The 20,145-nt window shown below is 47.5% G+C and overlaps 1 protein-coding gene across 19 annotated transcripts in view; it reads right to left on the bottom strand.

Annotated features, from left to right (window-relative positions):
* Window positions 1–7,577: 7,577 nt before the first annotated feature.
* The window catches only part of PTPRF (protein tyrosine phosphatase receptor type F), a 1,358,330-nt gene continuing 1,345,762 nt past the window's right edge, over window positions 7,578–20,145 (bottom strand). For all 19 annotated transcript variants that reach the window (XM_063939338.1, XM_063939337.1, XM_063939347.1 and 16 more), the window contains 8 exons: window positions 14,874–15,028; window positions 13,025–13,310; window positions 12,548–12,726; window positions 12,273–12,399; window positions 11,993–12,118; window positions 11,656–11,810; window positions 10,924–11,059; window positions 7,578–9,100 (listed from right to left, as the gene is read on the bottom strand). In XM_063939338.1, the coding sequence (XP_063795408.1) occupies window positions 9,032–9,100; window positions 10,924–11,059; window positions 11,656–11,810; window positions 11,993–12,118; window positions 12,273–12,399; window positions 12,548–12,726; window positions 13,025–13,310; window positions 14,874–15,028 (1,233 nt within the window). In that variant the 3' untranslated portion in view covers window positions 7,578–9,031. The remainder of the gene's footprint in view (window positions 9,101–10,923; window positions 11,060–11,655; window positions 11,811–11,992; window positions 12,119–12,272; window positions 12,400–12,547; window positions 12,727–13,024; window positions 13,311–14,873; window positions 15,029–20,145) is intronic.

The raw sequence follows: 20,145 nt of genomic DNA, 5'->3' as shown, positions 1-20,145 counted from the left end.
CACACAGGGAATGCTCTGACTGAGGACAGGACCCCACAAGGTCTATGGGGAGACAGAGAAAGAGTATGCCAGCACACACCACAGCGCTATATACACAGGGATACACACTACCAGAAGTGAATTTTTCCCAATAGCTGCTGTATCAATACACCTTTTGCCTAAATTTATGTGCCCCCCCCTCTCTTTTTACCCTCTTAGTGCCAGGAGACTGCAGGGGAGAGCCTGGGGAGCGTCCTTCCAGCGGAGCTGTTTAGAGAAATGGCGCTGGTGTGCTGAGGAAGAAGGCCCCGCCCCCTCAGCGGCGGGCTTCTGTCCCGCTGTTTCTGACTAAAAAATGGCGGGGGTTTTACACATATACAGCCACAGACTGTATTATGTGTCTTTTTTATGCCAAAGGTATTCTTATTGCTGCCCAGGGCGCCCAGCGCCCTACAGTGACCGGAGTGTGTGGTGTGCAGTGGGAGCAATGGCGCACAGCTGCGGTGCTGTGCGCTACCTTAAAGAAGACAGGAGTCTTCAGCCGCCGATTTCATCACCAACTTCTGATCTTCTAGCTCTGCGAGGGGGACGGCGGCGCGGCTCCGGGAACGGACGACCGAGGACCTTTGCCTGTGTTCGAACCCTCTGGAGCTAATGGTGTCCAGTAGCCTAAGAAGCGCAACCTAGCTGTGAACAGGTACGTTTGCTTCTCTCCCCTCGGTCCCACGTAGCAGTGAGTCTGTTGCCAGCAGATCTCACTGAAAATAAAAAACCTAACATTACTTTCTTTACTAGCAGGCTCAGGAGAGCCCACTAGGTGCATCCAGCTCTGGCCGGGCACAGATTCTAACTGGGGTCTGGAGGAGGGGCATAGAGGGAGGAGCCAGTGCACACCAGATAGTACCTAATCTTTCTTTTAGAGTGCCCAGTCTCCTGCGGAGCCCGTCTATTCCCCATGGTCCTTACGGAGTCCCCAGCATCCACTAGGACGTCAGAGAAATAGGAAATGTTGGACTAAGATTGGTCCAGTAATCTTACAAACTTGTCCTATAAGAGGAACAAGATGACGTAAGCCTCATGACTCATGAAGTCATCCTTCAGCACTCAGGAGAGGAAAAAACCCCTTGTGGAGAAAACCTCTGGGGACCCGTGGCTGAAGGACTGCCCGTCCCTCTAGGCATTAAGAGACTATGCAGAGTTTGCCCAGACCACTCGCCCACCCACTAACCTTGCATAACCCGGTCATCCCTTCTGTCACCTCAAATCTGCTATTTTGACCTTTTACCCGGCCGCAGAAGAACGCACCTACACGTCAATGGTGTTAGAGTGAAAAAAGAGCAAGAGATGAATGGGAGTGAGGGGGGTGAAAGGGGGACAGTCATAACCACCATAGCATTCATTTCTGACTCTAACAGGGAATACAACTGTACAAATGTAGCCATTCTCATCGTGGCTACATCATATCGCGATTGCGCCTTATTAGGCGCGACCGCACCGCGTACGTCTGGACGTGTGTGTGCCCCATATGCATGGATGGGAGCAGCAAATGCTGCAGCTCGGTACAGCTAGACACGGGTCCCAGCAAGCCTGCCTCAGCATGCCGGCACTTGGAGAACAACAAGTGCCAGCATGCCCGGACATTAAGGGGCCCGCTGGCACCTGTAAAGAAAATATTAAAATAAATACAAGACACAGTTTTAAAATAAAATTTATTGTTCAGCGTCTTCACCTGGTGGGCGGCGGCCTTTAAGCTCTTTTGCATATCCGCCGCCCATCCAGGACTTCCACGGCATCTTCTGTCTTCAGGAGCTCTTCACTGCTCCTCCTCCGCCGTCGGACTGACAGCCGCTGCCTCGCGCTGACTTATATAAGTCAGCCTGAGGGGGCGGGGCGATGACGCGGCGAGCCGTGATAGGCTCGTGGCAGCCATCTTTAATTTGAAAAAATTACGCTGTGGCGCCATTTTTGAAATGGGTACTGCAGAATGGCAGGCAGGGATCTCAGATCCATGCCTGCTGCCACTGACACCCACCACCGCATCACGGCGCATCCCGCTGCCCGCATCTCCGCCCCACCCGCCGCATTCGCCTGCAGCCAGTGAGTGATGGCAGCGGATCCAGTGACGGACCCGCTGTCCAATCACATCTGGCATCACTGATAGGGGCGTGCATTCATGGGTTGAAAGCACGTCCCTGTATGAAAGCGGCACTTTAGTAGGTGCCGCTTTCCATTATATTTTCAATGGGCTTTTACTGCCCAAGGCTTGGCCCGAACCCGCCCTTGCCCGTCCCCATTATCAACAGGAGGCACCACTGTCAGTGCCTCCCAACCCATTCTAGGAGTAAAAATTATTTGATTAATATAAAGGAGATACTTATGACACAGAATATGTGTCATAAGTATCTTCTTTGTATTATTTTAATCATTAATGACAGGGGAGGCACTGCCTCCTACCTCCAGTGCCTCCCTGACTGCACGTCCCTGGAGCACATAGCCGCGTTGAGGGTGCACGGTTACCTCAGATGTAGCCATGACCAGCGTGGCTACATCTGTATATAGTATTGGATAAAAACAAAAGTAATGATTAAAGCACAATGGCCCTCATTCCGAGTTGATCGCTCCGCTAGCTGCTTTTAGCAGCATTGCACACGCTAGGCCGCTGTCCTTTGGGAGTGTATCTTAGCTTAGCAGAATAGCGAACGAAAGATTAGCAGAACTGCAGTTTCTGAGTAGCTCCAGACCTACTCCCAGACTGTGATCACCTCAGTCCGTTTAGTTCCTGGTTTGACGTCACAAACGCGCCCTGCGTTCGGCCAGCCACTCCCCCACTTCTCCAGCCACTTCTGCGTTTTTACCTGGCACGCCTGCGTTTTTTAGCACACTCCCTGAAACGGCCAGTTTCCGCCCAGAAACACCCACTTCCTGTCAATCACACTACGATCACTCGAGCGATTAAAAATCGTTGCTCGAGCTTGTGTAAATCTACAAAGTTTTGTGTGAAAGTACTTAGCGCACGCGCGCTGCGTACCATGCGCATGCGCATTTTTGCCAATTTTTCACTTGATCGCTGCACTGCAAAAATTGGCAGCGAGCGATCAACTCGGAATGACCACCAATATAATTCTCTAACACCTCTGCACATTAATAAAAATGGATCAGCCTGCAATACTGGCATACTGGGATTTAGGCAGGCAGAGAGAGAGTAAAGGATTTAATTTGCAACATTACAGGCTCACCAAACAACTCCAAGGAGATGTCATAGGTGCGCCTCACATAAAGGATTTACCTGTAATTAGGAACATTATAGGCCCATCTAGACAGGGCACTGTAAATTTCTCCAATGGCCCATTTGCAGGCGCTTGTGGTTGTTAAGTAACGGTGCTGTCCCAGTAGGTGTGAGATCTTGTTTTAATCCAATACTATGCTATCCCCAAGGTCATAAGTCATATATTATAATAGTCATGCTAAAAGTCTGCCGACGATTGGAACTAAGCTGCCCTAATCTTTATACAGTCACTAACCTTCTGCCAGTGTGCTATGCCGTCCCAGGCCTCTGAAGGCATATGTGAGAGACAGCAACAGCACAGCGCTGATATAGGCAGTTGCCATTATGACATCAGCATGACCTTACACACCCCACCAGACCGACCAAAACTGGTTATTTCTGGTTTGAGGCCCCTGTTATCTTTTACTTGACTGACCTAAAGGAAGTGTGTTCATTGTTAAACAATCATTGTATCACAATATTGGAATGGTATCATTAATTTAGCACCCACGGAGATACTCTGTATGCAAACCTTTCCATTTGCCGTGATGAAACTTATTTCAAGCCTATTAATTGCACAAAGTGCGCCTAGAAATGTACTTCTCCGGAAAACTGATCACCGCCAGCTCAGAGTTGGTGCAAATGCTTTACTGGAATGGAACTGGCAGTGTATACAGCACAGCAAGAAATGTCCTTAACTATGGTCCTTCTTCATACCGTAATGTTTCTTATTTTTACAATATCTCTCTTCAAAAAGTAATCTCATGTTTTCATTGATCAGAAAATTAATTAACAACCTTACTCTACCCAAATACCCCAAGGTCAGTGTGAACGTCTTCTCCTGCCGCCCTGCTTTACAAATCCAGATGCAGCTATTAAAATCCAGGCGCAGTGGATTTTGCACTGTACCTCCGCCATTATGTGTAAAATTGAGGTACTTGGCACAATATTTGCCCCAAAATGTTGGCCCACCTACCACATCACGGTGACCTCCATGAGATCATGATATCCCTAATAATATCTTTTTTATAGATTAGTATGGGTTCTTGCATTTGCTATCTACATATTAGAACCTGAATACATTTATATAATATGTCAGCATTAGGGACAAGCCCATAATTACTTGTAAATTCAAATCCAGTAACTTTGCTAAATGGTTCAGCACAGGAGCAGTCCTACCCTGAAGAATAAATCCTTTTATTTCAGCGTATGCAGTATGTGACCGTCTATGTAACTAGAGAGAAAATATAATGCAGACAAAATGGGCATATTATTCAACCAACTAGTTACCAGCCTGTCAAAATGACGGAACATCATAACAGTAACGTCCGCGCCAGAGGCTGTGCGCGTCTGAACGGAGCAACACTTGAATTGCTGCATCGGGCGCCATCTAGTGGCCGCTGGCGCAAAACACTTGAATTTCCCTCACAGAGGTGAGGAGCAGCGTTATTATATAGGATCTGGCAGAACCAAATTGTTCAGTCAGCTCAGAGGCCATGTTGTAGCCTTTTCTATATTTTACATTTGCTTCCAGCATTATCGCTAAATCAGGGTAGACGGATAGGACACAGATATTGCAGGTTGAATGACTTTAGACTACGTCCAGTTTTTAGTAACACTATGGGGGCCTGTGTACTAAGTCTTAAAGAGCGATAACGTACCAACCAGCCAGCTCCATTGTATAAAATAACATAAAGGTTTGAGTCTAAGCCTCACATGATACCAATGTGCAGCGGGTTCTGTGATTTCTCTACTACTGCAAGTAAAACCCTAAAAACTCGTACAGATCATGTGACTGAGACGCACAATATCAGAAATGTATTGGGTGTCCCTGGGAGGCGGCTATTCAGATGCATGGAAATGGTCCGTCACGTGGGCGTGTTGTATACACAGCCACTCATCCGCTCACATTGGAGGCCATTCTCAATCGGAGAGTCTCCACCTACCACAGGGCTGAGTTTGGGAAGGTGGCAGCTACGGACACTGGAAGTGATCGCCCCAGTCCTTGGACATTAGCCGCATGCTAGTGCACCAGGGGATGAGCTGATAATAAGATCAACATAAAGTTGCACATGCAACTACGCCAAAAGACGCTAACGCAGTTCGAGCAGCGCGCAAATCAGAATCAGCCCCAAAATTACCAGTACATATTGTCTGCTCCGAATACGCAGCTAGAAAAGAACATACGTTACCCCAAGAGCATGTTAATGAGGTGTAATAACAAAGTATGATGGCCACAATCTAGGGCAGGCCTGGCCAATCTGTGGCTCTCCAGCTGTTGTGAAACTACACATCCCAGCATGCCTTGCCACAGTTTTAGAATTCCATAATAATAAAACTCTGGCAGGGCATGCTGGGACTTGTAGTTTCACAACAGCTGGAGAGCCACAGGTTAGCCAGGCCTGGTCTAGGGCATGTAGATACACATAATGCCCCACAATGCTAGTATGACGTCTCAGGACGCAGGTGGTACATCTCAAGGCGTAGAAGGCACCGGCCTGGAGACAGATCTGGCAATTGTCAGCTTAATAAAACTCAATAGAGCTGAACTAGTTTCTTTTTAACAATTCATTGTTCTTCATAATCCTATTAGATTACAGGTTGCGCGCACCAAACTATATAAGGCAATTGATTGCGTGAGAGCGATGTGGCGTCAAACATCTTCAGTTGCGGCACATATATTTCAAAAACATACATATGGCTTTACCATTATAATAACCCTTTCCACATATAAATAATCTGCAATGTATGAGAATGTACATCATATATTCTTACAAAGTTCTGCCGCTCGTCACCTCTCGATGCCTTCCCAAACTTTGCCTGTTGACGGGTACAACTGCACCTCTATTATGTTACAGAACAGTGGCTGCCCTGGAAATAATACCTGTCCTACATTCCCCAATCAGTAAGTTGCGGTTAACATTCTGCTTTCTGATTGTTTCCACAGTAGTGGAAATCACTTTCGGCCCTGGAGACAGAAATTGCTGTCTAGAGAGAGCTATTCCGCCCGTCACTCAAGAGGGCAATCAAACTGTCCAACTCTAGGTCACTCCAACCACACTCTAGGAGTGAGCCCCAGGTGCACCACAGCAGCTAGAGAGAAAAGGACACATGAAACTCTTCCCTCTGTACAGGGATCGCTTCTTTACCTTTCCTTCTGGATAGTCTTTTCCGAAATAGAACAGCTCATGAAAACTTCTCTGTGCCCTGGAAACGTTTGCCCCCACATTACAAAGTATATATATTGTGTTTACCTGGATAGCTGCGTTTTTTTTAGCATAACACACGGCTGGATATCCGTTCAACAAATATTCCAGCGCGTTAGGGCAGCATAATAGTACTTAGGGATCTTTAGACATTAATACAGGTTCCATTAAGTAACTATTTTTCTATATATCATTCGTTCATTTTGCGAACAATGGGGCTAATTCAGTAAGGATTGCAAATTCTGCTAAGTGGCATGCTGATGCCCCCCCCCCCTGACCAAGCAGAAATTGCGAACGCACAGCAATTTCTGCTTGATCGCAGTAAGTAGGGTTGCCTCCTGCCTGCGCAGCTTGGCTGTTCCCGCAAGAGGCCCACCGCCATCTTTCTGGTCTCTACGGCCGCTTGTAATGTCACGCAGCCTCCGCGATCACGCCCATGCCACGCCCCCCGTTTGGATGAGGCAGCCGCCGTTTCACTGCCCCTGCAACGCTACGTCTCCACCTAGGAAACGGACCGCTAACGCCCCGAGGCACCCCACCCGACCCCACCAATGTCTCTGCCCCATTAACATCCCGCATCCTTTTAGTAATTTTTGCGGTTGGATCGCCCATTGCGATCCAACCTGAATTTGGCCCTATATACCACTAGCTCATTACTGGGTTGGTACAGCTGATATGTCCAAACAACGATGGTCACAGTCACATCAGGTCAGCCCTGTAGCACAGCCGGTGGCGATATATCGTGAAGATACATCGGTACATCTGTATGTACGGCTGCCACGCCGATTGTGCGATAAGTCGCCTGCAGCACCCACTGAATAGGACGTCACAAGTGGGCGGGCATATTCAAATGTATCTGCTGCCAGACATATGGGGCGGTGGATTGGTTAGTGTGTATGCACAAGATCGTTTGTGCAAACACTTTTTGCAATCAATAGATCAATCGGCGGATAAGCATGTTTCCAGCCTTAGAATATGACGGAATAGATTGTTTTGCACTTGCTGCATGATTATAACAGCATGACTGAAATCCGCTGTCTTTTCCTGGGAACTTGAGTTTACAGTCCCACTAATTATGGTTTAACGCTTTCACTCCCAACCGTGGACACCAAAAACATTGGACAAAATTTTATGAAACCTGATTATTCAAATTTATTAACATCGAGATTTTTTTTTTTTCCGGCAAAGATGCTGTATTAGTAGACTTTGAGCTTGTATGGTTTTTTTTTTTTTAATATAGTTTTTTTTCTCATTTTTATTAACAAATAGAAAACATACTGTATACAACGGAGCAAAGTCCTAACAGCACTAATGTATACACAAGGTAAAAATGATTTCCTTATCCAACATTAGAGAGCCAACGTTCATATTGGTTCCAAGTGAATACATAGTGTAATACAATTTCAATAGTTGTCCACCACCTTTATTTCTTAGATCAGTACCCATAGACTAGGACAGCTGTCCTCAGTGGCATCAGCAAGCTGTATTAATACAGAGTACCATTAATAAGTACACTTCTTTCCTGCCAGGTTTAGTAACAAGTCCGATAAGCCGCACATTATAACCAATGTTACTTTCTAGACAGAAGGAATTATGTGGCACCTTAATCACTCTGAGATTCCCCCCTAAACTAATATAACTTGGAGAAAAATAAAATAAAATAAAAAATATATCCTTCAATTCTTCATCCTATAACTCTGAGCAAATATATACTTCTCTTGTTCCCTCGGCGCCCCTTATTCCCTAACCTTGTGTGTGTGTCTCTCGCACCAGGCGAGTGGCGCCAGATAGAATTGGGTTGCAAAAGAAAGAACTAAAAAAAAAAAAAAATAATGAAAGAGTATATAACGTAAAAAATATAAAGTGGGCAATGTTGCTTTATCTTGGTCCCTCTTTGTCCAACTCTTGTGCTAAAGTCAGTGATAATTACACCAAAATTCCATTGGCTCCAGCGGGATAACGCTTCCGATGAGATGAAAGATACATCAAGTACAAAGGTCCTCGGACCAGTCCTCATAAAGTGGTTTCTTCATTTGGGACAATCCCAGCATTCCCTGGAGTATCCTTGTGCCGTTGGCTTCTCTGTGTGATACCGGACTCATCCCAGACATCCAGGAACGGCCCTCGTGGAGAGCCCGGCAACACAACACAAAAGGTCCTTGCAGTGGGAATCATCATTTCACGATTGCGAATATTTTACTTTTCCACTTGATTATTTAAAAGAATACAAAATAAAGAGAAACTGAAAATGGCTCCCCCATGAGGAACGGGCAGACTTAAAAAAATAAAAGAACTCTACAAAAGTGATTAAAAACAATAGAAAACAAAAACAAAAAAACAAAAAGGTAGGAATTTTCATGTTTCTTTCCTGTGTGCCATAGATAAGGGCCAGAAAAGCAAGACCTGAATGGAAGTGAACAAGGAATGAATTGTGCTGAAATCCCAAGCAAGTCTTGCAAAGCTTTATCGTGATGAGGTGGGAATAGCGCCTGAAGGATATTGGCTTGGCACAGGTTGTCATGTCTGATGCCATATTCCCCGGACGCTTCGCTCCCAGCTCGGCCAGTAGGTTAAGCGGTAGTTATGTTGCATAGTGGTCAAAGCTGCCTAGATACTCCAGTGCAGCCCTGTAGCACAGCTGATACTGGTCCTGTGCAAGGAGAAGGAAGAAGAGTCAGGGTAACAGCTGGAACATAAAGTCCCCTGTAATACATCTACTAGTGCTCCATAAACAGAAGCAGTCATGTATCAAAAGCAATTCATTGCAAAACTAGCATGAAACCTCAGCATCCAATCACAAGGTTGCTTTCATTGCCTAACATCCATTAGGCAGTTAAAAAGATAATTGCTGATTGGCTGATGTGGTTCAGTGCATATTTTGCACCTAGAAGCAATGTCAGCACCTGGGCCCTAGGATCTGAGAAACTGGTGGCAGACATTGGGGCATTATAGAACTTTGTGGGCGCCATAGCAACATTTTGAAGGGGCCCGTCCTAATGCTTCTAGAGAGACACTTGTCTGCAGCAGTTGGTAATGCTATGCCTTATAGTAATGCACTAGCTCATTTTCTGGCCATAGTAGTGCTTAAAGGTGGGTACACACTGGCCGATATATCGGCCATTCTATTGAACGGCCGATATATCGATGGGTCCGTCGGCCAGTGTGTACGGGCGATATGTCTGTGAACTCCGTCGTTCACAAACATATCACGTCGGACCCGCAGCACAGCCGACGGCCAATATATCTACCGATATACTGGCGCATCGCTGTGAGTGTACGGACGACCAGCCGGCCGCCCGTACACATGCTGCGGCGGCCGGCAGTGATTGACAACTGAACTGGGCGGCCGTGTGTACACGCCCGCCCAGTTCATGACGTCAGTCCCCGACGGATCAGGCAGTGTGTATGCTCAACACACTGCCCGATCCGTCCATAGATATATCTGCAGATCAATTGATCTGCAGATATATCTATCAGTGTGTACCCACCTTAAGTTAATGTTATATCCAACAGTAGTGCCCTAGTGTAGTTAATGAGCCATAGTAGTGCCCTAGTGTAGTTAATGAGCCATAGTAGTGCCCTAGGTCACATTATGCCCCACAGTATCCCCCATATTGTGCCACATTACAGTGCCCTAGTTCATCACATGAACAGGTCCAGGGTCATAACTAAGGCTCTAAAGCAAAAGATTTGTAAGGGCCCCCATGTACCACCCAACGTGAACAATGTATATAACACATGTAGCAGGGAAGGTGGGCTCCTCTCAGCTCTGGGTCCCATAGCAGCTGTGAAAGAGAAGGTGGGTCCCTCTCAACTCTGGGCCCCACAGCAGCTGTGACAGGGAAGGTGGGTCCATCTCAACTCTGGGCCCCATAGCAGCTGTGACAGGGAAGGTGAGCCATTCTCAGCTCTGGGCCCCATAGCAGCTGTGACAGGGAAGGTGGGCCGCTCGCAGCTCTGTGCCCCATAGCAGCTGTGGCAGGGAAGGTGAGCCGTTCTCAGCTCTGGGCCCCATAGCAGCTGTGACAGGGAAGGTGGGCCGTTCTCAGCTCTGGGCCCCATAGCAGCTGTGACAGGGAAGGTGAGCCGTTCTCAGCTCTGGGCCCCATAGCAGCTGTGACAGGGAAGGTGGGCCGCTCGCAGCTCTGTGCCCCATAGCAGCTGTGGCAGGGAAGGTGAGCCGTTCTCAGCTCTGGGCCCCATAGCAGCTGTGACAGGGAAGGTGGGCCGTTCTCAGCTCTGGGCCCCATAGCAGCTGTGACAGGGAAGATGAGCCGTTCTCAGCTCTGGGCCCCATAGCAGCTGTGACAGGGAAGGTGGGCCGCTCGCAGCTCTGTGCCCCATAGCAGCTGTGGCAGGGAAGGTGGGCCCCTCAGCTCTGGGCCCCATAGCGGCTGCATTCCCTGCACCTATGGTAGCTACGCCCTTGGTTACAGCATGTCTCACTTATGTAATAGGCACCAAGTTCCTCACCTCTGTCTGTACCATGGCTGGTCGCTGTGTCCTCAGCGTCTTCACTGTCTGGAACATGTCCACCACTCCCTCATACCTCATGCGCTCCAGCACGATACTGAGTGTGATGAAGACTCCAGTGCGCCCTACGCCAGCACTGCAATATACACCGCAGGTTAATCACCTCCACAAAATGTCACATTATCTAGACACATACACATGACAGGTCACCTTCCAAACCCAGGGGCTAATTATGAGCGCACAGTGGCTGTAGCGGCCAGCAGTCGCGGACACCTGGTGTACTACCTGATGCTAATGCCAGTGACTGTAGGGCTAATTGCGGGTTCTGTGAATCTGCAAGCAGAAAGCCGCACCGCCCACTGGTGTTATGCCAGCAGCCGCAACCGCCATCCTTGGTACTGGGACTTACACCTGCTCCTTGCTAGGATCCATGGACGAGATACATCAGTAAGAGACGTCCACTCCCCGTACGCAGACAGAGCCGCTAGGAGCATTAAATACAGACCCATGACTCGCTCACATGTATTGTTGCTGCCTTGAAACGCCCGACTTTACAGATCCCGCCAATTTCCTCCGACTCAGTAAGACGGACATACACAAATACGCATAAATTCCGATCTGCGCACAAACTCTTTTGCGCACATGTCTTCTCTAGCGCTGCCGTGTTACTCCGGGTCTCTCATTCACATTACACTAGATGGCTAACCCCCATACACGTGGCCTCACACGCACCTGCAGTGAACGGTTATAGGTCCATCCTGCCCGAACTGTTCCTTGGTTTTGTGCACCTGCCCGATGAAATCGATGAAGCCCTCTCCTGTTTTTGGCACTCCTTGCTCAGGCCAATCCGTGAATTGGAACTGTCTGATTGTCCGAGACTGTCCGTCCTGTGGAACAGAGAGAGGCGGTCAGATTCCCAGCAGCAGCAGCCAAGGTAGGAGATGGACACACAGGTAGCGGGAGCCACAAATCAGTTGGAGAAGAGAAAGAAAAATGAGCGAGACTACACAGAACGTGACCGTGGAGAATCCAGGTGATCACCGGCGAATACACATAGGCGCACACTCACCCGTGCATCTGTCACTTTGAACTCTCGCAGGATGTACTGAGGCATGTTATACTCGGCCATGGGGTCCACCACAAAGTATTGGTACCGCGCAGAGCGTTCCGCTGGCCAGTACTGGTGGCATTTCTCCTGTAAGAGTAATGTGCATGGTTACTGGTGTAGAACAGTGCAGCAACAGCCTGGTATATTACAAGAACCCAGAAATACCAAACTGGTGGCTAAAGCAGGTCACCGCATTCATATGTAACAAAAACACTCCGCAGGTCCCACAGCTCGTCCTTACCCGGCCCATCTCTCGCAGCTTCGTCAGCATCACCACAATGGTAGAATTATGTTCCCACAACATGCGCCAGAAATCTTCAGTGGTCTCTGCCAGGGGTCCCTGAGTGGCAATGTACCCTTTCTGCTGCCTGAGAAACAATGGCAAAGAAGAACAGATGAGGACAAGGGGAACCATTTACCCACAAGACTGTGCATGAATCAATTTCATTGCCATGCTATGAGCCTGTGCGTCCATCTATCTCCCCCGGCTCCTGATTATCCCATCACTCGTGTTACCTGTAGCCATCGATAAAGCTTGCGTTGATGTAGTCTGACCCCTCAACACCACGGATTGGCTGAAGACACACGCGGCTCAGTTCATACGGCATTATGTTTACCAGCCGGTTCTTGAACTTGTTGCATGGTAGGTTGGCACTGATGAATCGTGAGGTGTGAGCTTTAGAGTTGGCCAAAAGCTAAACCGGAAAAATAAATAAAAATGAAGTCATTAAAAAGGTGAAAAAAAGTATTGCACCATATACCTGTAAACTATGCTGGCCTGAAGCCCCTGAGACCCTATTTCTGTGACCGGTATAGTACTTTCCTTTGCAGGGTTGCTTGTGGGTTGTTATAAACACACTAGTGTTACTGCTACACTACTACACTAGACCACTGGCCACAGCCTCAGGTGGATAAAGTATTCCTGTTACCTAGGAGACTGCAAATCATTCACTAAGGCCCAGGATGATGCATGGGCCAAGACTGAGCGCCTACCTTGAACTCTAGCTCCATGGAGGTGACACTCTCTCCTGGAGGGACCTGAGACAGTTTCTGGATATGTGCAAACAGGCTGCGGGCTGGCACCTCTGTGTTACCACACAGCACCGCTTCTAGCAATGCCTCATGGATGAAAATGTACTGGTCCTCTGTCTGCACCATGTAATTCCGCTGGGAGCGCATGCAGGTCACATGACCGTAGATATCCACCGTTTTCTCCAGCTTTATTCTCTCCAGCATGGCGTCGATCACTATAAAGCATCCCGTCCGGCCCACACCAGCACTGCAAAGAGAGAAGGACACCATCAGTACATGCACACATTGCTGGCAGTGTTAAATGGGGCAGCACATAAAAAAACATAGGGGCAGATGTATTAACCTGGAGAAGGCATAAGGAAGTGATAAACCAGTGTTATGTGCAAGGTGATAAAGGCAGCAGCCAATCAGCTCCTAACTGTTAATTTACATATTGGAGCTGATTGGCTGGTGTCTTTATCACCTTGCACATATCACTGGTTTATCACTTCCTTATGCCTTCTCCAGGTTAATACATCTGCCCCATAATGTGCTAGGCAGCTGAACATCAGTATAATAACTTTCTAGCGATTTTTTTTTTTTTTTTTAATATTCCATCAAATTTATTTAACCCCTCAGTGCTGAGGGATCTCTCTCTCCTGTGCTGAGCCCATTCCAACATCAGGAATGCCCACTTTCTATGCAGTAGCCAAAGTATTGTTTTTCAGCAGACGTAGCTTAATGTTAAGTTCTGAAAATGCAATCTACTAACACCCCAAATAAAGTGTAACAAAATAAAATGATAAAGTAATAGGACATACCGTATAGAGGTCAGATTTGGTTGAGCATAAACAGTATATCAGACATACATTAGCTCAGTAATGCATAGCTGCTGATATCTGATTGGTTTCACACCGCAAATATATCCCGGGATATTGCGACCCGTCTAAAAGCACCACTTCTGAATATCCCGGGTGGAGTAACCCTGCATTTCAACCCGGTATAAAAGCAGTGTTACACACGGGTTGGATCCGGGTCAGTGTGCACTCTAAAGTGCCAACCCGGGATATTCAACCCTGCATTCATGTATAAGTGCTGATTGGCTGTTCTTTGTGTGCCTTCATGATGTCAGCAGCCTGAGCCCTGCTACACAGGAGAGAACAGAGAGCATTAAGAATTACAGAGATTACTGGAACAGTTAAAGATGCAATTGTGTATAAAAACATAGCTCTGTCCGCCACAATTCCTGCAGTGCTGTGAGCTGTCCCCACCCTCTCATTTTGTCCTTTTCTGACACCTCATCTTTCTGAGCCAAAAAAAGTCCATTTAATCTGACCCGGGTTTGCGGTGTGAAAGGGGTATTATTTCTCCAGTTACAGTTCACTACCATATGGAAGATACAGCAATATATTCAGACCGAGCTCTCTCATTCACGTCAGACTCTAATACTCTATAAAACATTTTCAGTGGAAACACGACAGTAGTGGACGTAGTTACGAAGTCGACCTTGATACCATTGACAGTCAACATATCTTCAACGTTATGCCGATGGGACAATGTTGACGCAGGTGTAATGTTATTTAAAGAAGTTTTACCGTGTCGATTTTAGAATTTTAAACAAGATGTATTAGGATCACGCTTTGAATTAAATGCTCTAAATAACATTACAACCGTGTCAGCATTGTCTCGTCGACATTTTGACAGTTGACAGCATTGATGTCGACTTTTTGGATATTTCCTGATATTAGCTGTGTTTGCAGAGTGAAATGAATGAGGAACGTATCTCCTGCTAATGGAGGGTTACCCACGGAAACCGTACTCTGCCTCTTACCTGCAGTGTACAACCATAGGACCCGCGTCGGAGGGGTTACAGGCCTTCACCCTGCGCAGGAAGGCCAGGATAGGCGTGGGGTACTCTGGAACGCCATGGTCCGGCCATGCCATAAACTGGAACTGTCGGATCTCTCGTTTTTCACTGGATCCATTCTGTAGGGAAAGGAGGTCGTCATATGTTTTGGGAACAGAACAACATGAAAGCATTTCTAAGTGGCCATTAGTACATGCCTGGTTTGTGCATGTTATATACAGCGCTGCATTAATGAACTTATTCTAAGGTGTTATATACAGCGCTGCATTAATTAACTTAGTCTGAGGTGTTATATACAGCGCTGCATTAATGAACTTATTCTGGAGGTGTTATACACAGCGCTGCATTAATTAACTTATTCTGAGGTGTTATATACAGCGCTGCATTAATGAACTTATTCTGAGGTGATATATACAGCACTGTTATAATGAACTTATTCTAAGGTGATATATACAGTGCTGTTATAATGAACTTATTCTAAAGTGTTATAAACAGCGCTGTTATAATGAACTTATTCTAAGGTGTTATATACAGCGCTGCATTAATGAACTTATTCTGAGGTGTTATATACAGCGCTGCATTAATGAACTTATTCTGAGGTGTTATATACAGCGCTGCATTAATGAACTTATTCTGAGGTGTTATATACGGTGCTGCATTAATGAACTTATTCTGAGGTGATATATACAGCGCTGCATTAATGAACTTCTTCTGAGGTGATATATACAGTACTGTTATAATGAATTTATTCTAAGGTGTTATATACAGCGCTGTTATAATGAACTTATTCTAAGGTGTTATATACAGCGCTGCATTAATGAACTTATTCTGAGGTGTTATATACAGTGCTACATTAATGAATTTATTCTAAGGTGTTATGTACAGCACTGCAATAATGAACTTATTCTAAGGTGATATATACAGCGCTGTTATAATGAACTTATTCGTAGGTGTTACATACAGCACTGTTATAACGAATTTATTCTAAGGTGATATATACAACGCTGTTATAATAAACTTATTCTAAGGTGATATATACAGCGCTGTTATAATGAATTTATTCTAAGGTGATATATACAGCGCTGAAGTAATGAACTTATTCTAAGGTGTTATATACAGCGCTGTTATAATGAACTTACTCTAAGGTGTTATATACAGCGCTGCATTAAGAAACTTATTCTAAGGTGTTCTATACAGCGCTGCATTAATGAACTTATTCTAAGGTGATATATACAGCGCTGTTATAATGAACTTATTCTAAGGTGATATATACAGCGCTGTTATAATAAACGTATTCTAAGGTGATATATACAGCACTGCAGTAATGAACGTATTCTAAGGTGATATATACAGCGCTGTTATAATGAACTAAGGTGTTATATACAGCGCTGCATTAATGAACTCATTCTAAGGTGTTTTCTCTTACGTCCTAGAGAATGCTGGGGACTCCAAAAGGACCATGGGGTATAGACGGGATCCGCAGGAGCTTGGGCACACTGAAAAGACTTTGACTGGGTGTGAACTGGCTCCTCCCTCTATGCCCCTCCTCCAGACCCCAGTTAGACTTTGTGCCCAGGACTGACTGGACACTCACTAGGGGAGCTCCCCATGAGTTCCTAAGAAAAGACTTTATGTTAGGTTTTTTATTTTCAGGGAGACCTGCTGGCTACAGGCTCCCTGCATCGTGGGATTGAGGGGAGAGAAGTCAGACCTACTTCTTCTTAGTTCAAGGGCTCTGCTTCTTAGGCTACTGGACACCATTAGCTCCAGAGGGTTCGATCACTTGATGCGCCTAGCTGCTTGTTCCCGGAGCCGCGCCGTCACCCCCCTCACAGAAGCCAGAAGAAAGAAGCCGGGTGAGTATGCAGAAGACAGAAGACTTCAGTGACGGCAGAAGACTCCAGTAACGAGGTACAGCGCTGCGCTCCATGCTCCCACACACTTCACCAACGGCACTCACAGGGTGCAGGGCGCTGGGGGGGGGGGAGCGCCCTGGGCAGCATGTTACTGGGTCTGGGAAGCTGGCAGAAGGCTTTTCGGTGCCTCGGAACCGTTTTTCATACCCCGCCGCCTTTTTCATTTTTAAAATTTTAGCGGGCTGAAGCGCGCCGGGAAGGGGCGGGGCTTAGCCGCGCGGCTCACCAGCGCCATTTTCTTTCATCCACGCCGCTGCATGAGGCGCTGGCCCGGGACCTCCAAGCTCCACTACAAGTAACAGGGAGCTAATCGGGGGGGGGGCACAGTTATTGGTGCATAATTATTTTTATTCCTAGCAGCGCTGTCAACATATATTGTTTAGTGGGATATATGGGCGCTGGGGTGTGAGCTGGCATACTCCCTCTGTGTTTCTCTATCCAGGCTTCCTTGTGGGTCTGTCCCCTAGCTGAGGCAGTGTGTGTGTGTCGGTGTGTCGATACTCCGTGTCGGCATATCTGAGGCTGTTATTCCCCGGAGGAGGTTGCTGGGGGAGCAGATGTGGGTCTGGAGTTGGCACTGTCGGCGCAGCCGACACCTGACTTACTTACAATGTTAAGTACACTTAATACAAATGTGGCCTCTTTGTCTAAAAGGTTAGATAAATCGGAGTCTCAGACTCAGGTATGGAGGAAATCCATGGAGGATGCTTTATCTCAGGTGCAGACCCCATCAGGGTCGCAAAAGCGGCCTTTTACTCAGTTGGTAGATACGGATACCAACACGGATTCTGATTCCGATGTCGACTTCACTGAGGCTGCTTTACATCCACGGTTAGTTAAGAGTATTCAGTACATGATTGTGGCTATAAAGGATGTTTTACATATTTCTGACGAACCTGCGGTGCAGGAAACAAGGATTTGCTTGTTCAAAGGGAAAAAGCCTGAGGTGAAATTTCCCCCCTCTCGTGAAATGAATGCTCTTTGTGAAAAGGCTTGGGAGTCGCCGGACAAGAGGTGGCAGATTCCCAAGAGAATTTACATGGCGTATCCTTTCCCCTCTGATGACAGGGAAAAATGGGAGTCGTCTCCAAATGTCGACAAGGCTCTATCTCGGTTGTCTAAGAAGGTGGCGCTTCCGTCCCCTGACACGGCAGCTCTCAAGGATCCGGCGGATCGCAAGCTGGAGACGTCTCTGAAGTCCATTTTCGCCAATACAGGTGCATTGCTCAGACCTGCTGTGGCGTCGGTATGGGTGAGTAGTGCTATTGCTAAATGGGCTGAGAATTTAGCTGCTGATATGGATACACTTGATAAAGATAATGTTCTTTTGACTCTTGGTTATATCAAGGACGCTGCGGATGACCTGAAGGATGCGGCGAGGGATGATGGTCTCTTGGAATCAAGAGCCAATGCCACGGTGATCTCGGCCAGGAGGGCGCTGTGGATCCATCAATGGAATGCTGTTGCCGACTCCAAGAGAGCTATGGAAGCTCTCCCCTTCAAGGGTAATGTCTTGTTTGGTGACGGCTTGGCTGACCTGGTGTCTACCGCGACTGCGGGTAAGTCGTCTTTTCTTCCTTATGTTCCCACACAACAGAAAAAGGCACCACATCAGCAGATGCAGTCCTTTCGTCCGAATAAATACAAGCGTGGAAAGGGTTCGTCCTTCCTCGCTTCAGAGGGTAGATGAAGGGGACGAAAGTCGCCGGCAGTGTCAGGCGCACAGGACCAAAAGTCCTCCCCTGCCTCTACCAAGTCCACCGGATGACGCTGGGGCTTCCCTGGGGGAGTCCGGACCAGTGGGGGGCCGTCTGCGGATCTTCAGTCAGGTCTGGGTTCAATCAGGCCTGGATCCTTGGGTCCTAGATATAGTATCTCAGGGGTACAAGCTGGAGCTTCAGGAGGTGCCCCCTCACCGGTTTTTCATTTCGGCCTTACCAATGTCTCTTCCGGACAGGGAGGTGGTGCAGGCAGCAATACAAAAGCTGTGTCAACAGAGGGTCATTGTTCCCGTCCCCCCGTTCTAACGGGGAAAGGGGTTCTACTCGAGCCTCTTTGTGGTACCGAAACCGGACGGTTCGGTCAGACAGATTCTGAACCTAAAATCCCTCAATCCATACTTGAAAGTTTTCAAGTTCAAGATGGAATCTCTTCGAGCTGTGATTTCCAGCCTAGAAGGGGGGGATTTTATGGCGTCAGTAGACATAAAGGATGCCTACTTACAAGTCCCGATATATCCTCCGCATCAAGCCTTCCTCAGGTTTGCGATACAGGATTCTCATTAACAATTTCAGACGTTGCCGTTTGGGCTTTCCACGGCCCCGAGGATTTTCACCAAAGTGATGGCAGAAATGATGGTTCTCCTTCGCAAGCAAGTTGGTTACAATTATCCCGTACTTGGACGATCTCCTGATAAAGGCGAGGTCCAAGGAACGGTTGCTGAGAAATGTGAATTTGTCTCTGTCGGTTTTGCGACAACACGGTTGGCTGCTAAATTTGCCAAAGTCTCAGTTGATTCCGACCACTCGGTTGCCCTTTCTGGGCATGATTCTGGACACGGGCTTACGGAAGGTGATTCTTCCGGAAGACAAAGCTCTTGAACTGCAGACGATGGTCAGGGAGCTTCTGAGGCCGAAATGTGTTTCGATTCATCAATGTACTCGGGTTCTGGGGAAAATGGTTGCGGCGTACGAAGCCATTCCGTTTGGCAGGTTTCATGCCCGGGTGTTTCAGTGGGATCTGCTGAGCAAGTGGTCCGGATCTCACCTGCACATACACCGGAAGATAAGTCTATCTCCCAGGGCCAGGATTTCTCTCCTGTGGCGGCTACAAAGGTCTCACCTCCTAGGAGGGTGCCGATTCGGTATCCTGGATTGGGTCCTGTTGACAACAGATGCAAGTCTCCGAGGCTGGGGCGCAGTCACCCAGGGAAGAAATTTCAAGGGGAAATGGTCACTCCAGGAATCTTGTCTCCACATAAATGTTCTCGAGTTAAGAGCCATTTACAACGGCCTGCTACAAGCAAGAAGCCTTCTTCAGGGTCGGCCTGTCCTGATACAGTCGGACAACATAACAGCGATGGCGCATATAAACCGTCAAGGCGGAACAAGGAGCAGGGCGGCTATGGCGGAGGCCACACGAATCCTTCGCTGGGCGGAACAGCACGTGAGCGCTCTGTCAGCAGTCTTTCTTCCGGGAGTGGACAACTGGGAAGCAGACTTCCTCAGCAGACACGATCTCCATCCAGGAGAGTGGGCTCTTCACCAAGAGGTATTTGCAGAAGTGACGAAGCGTTGGGGAACTCCGCTGATCGACATGAT

The sequence above is a fragment of the Pseudophryne corroboree genome, chromosome 9 (genome assembly GCF_028390025.1).
Source record: "Pseudophryne corroboree isolate aPseCor3 chromosome 9, aPseCor3.hap2, whole genome shotgun sequence".
NCBI classification, from domain to species: Eukaryota; Metazoa; Chordata; class Amphibia; order Anura; family Myobatrachidae; genus Pseudophryne; species Pseudophryne corroboree.
Note: the sequence above shows the minus strand (reverse complement) of the source record. Positions and strands in the feature narration are given on the sequence as shown.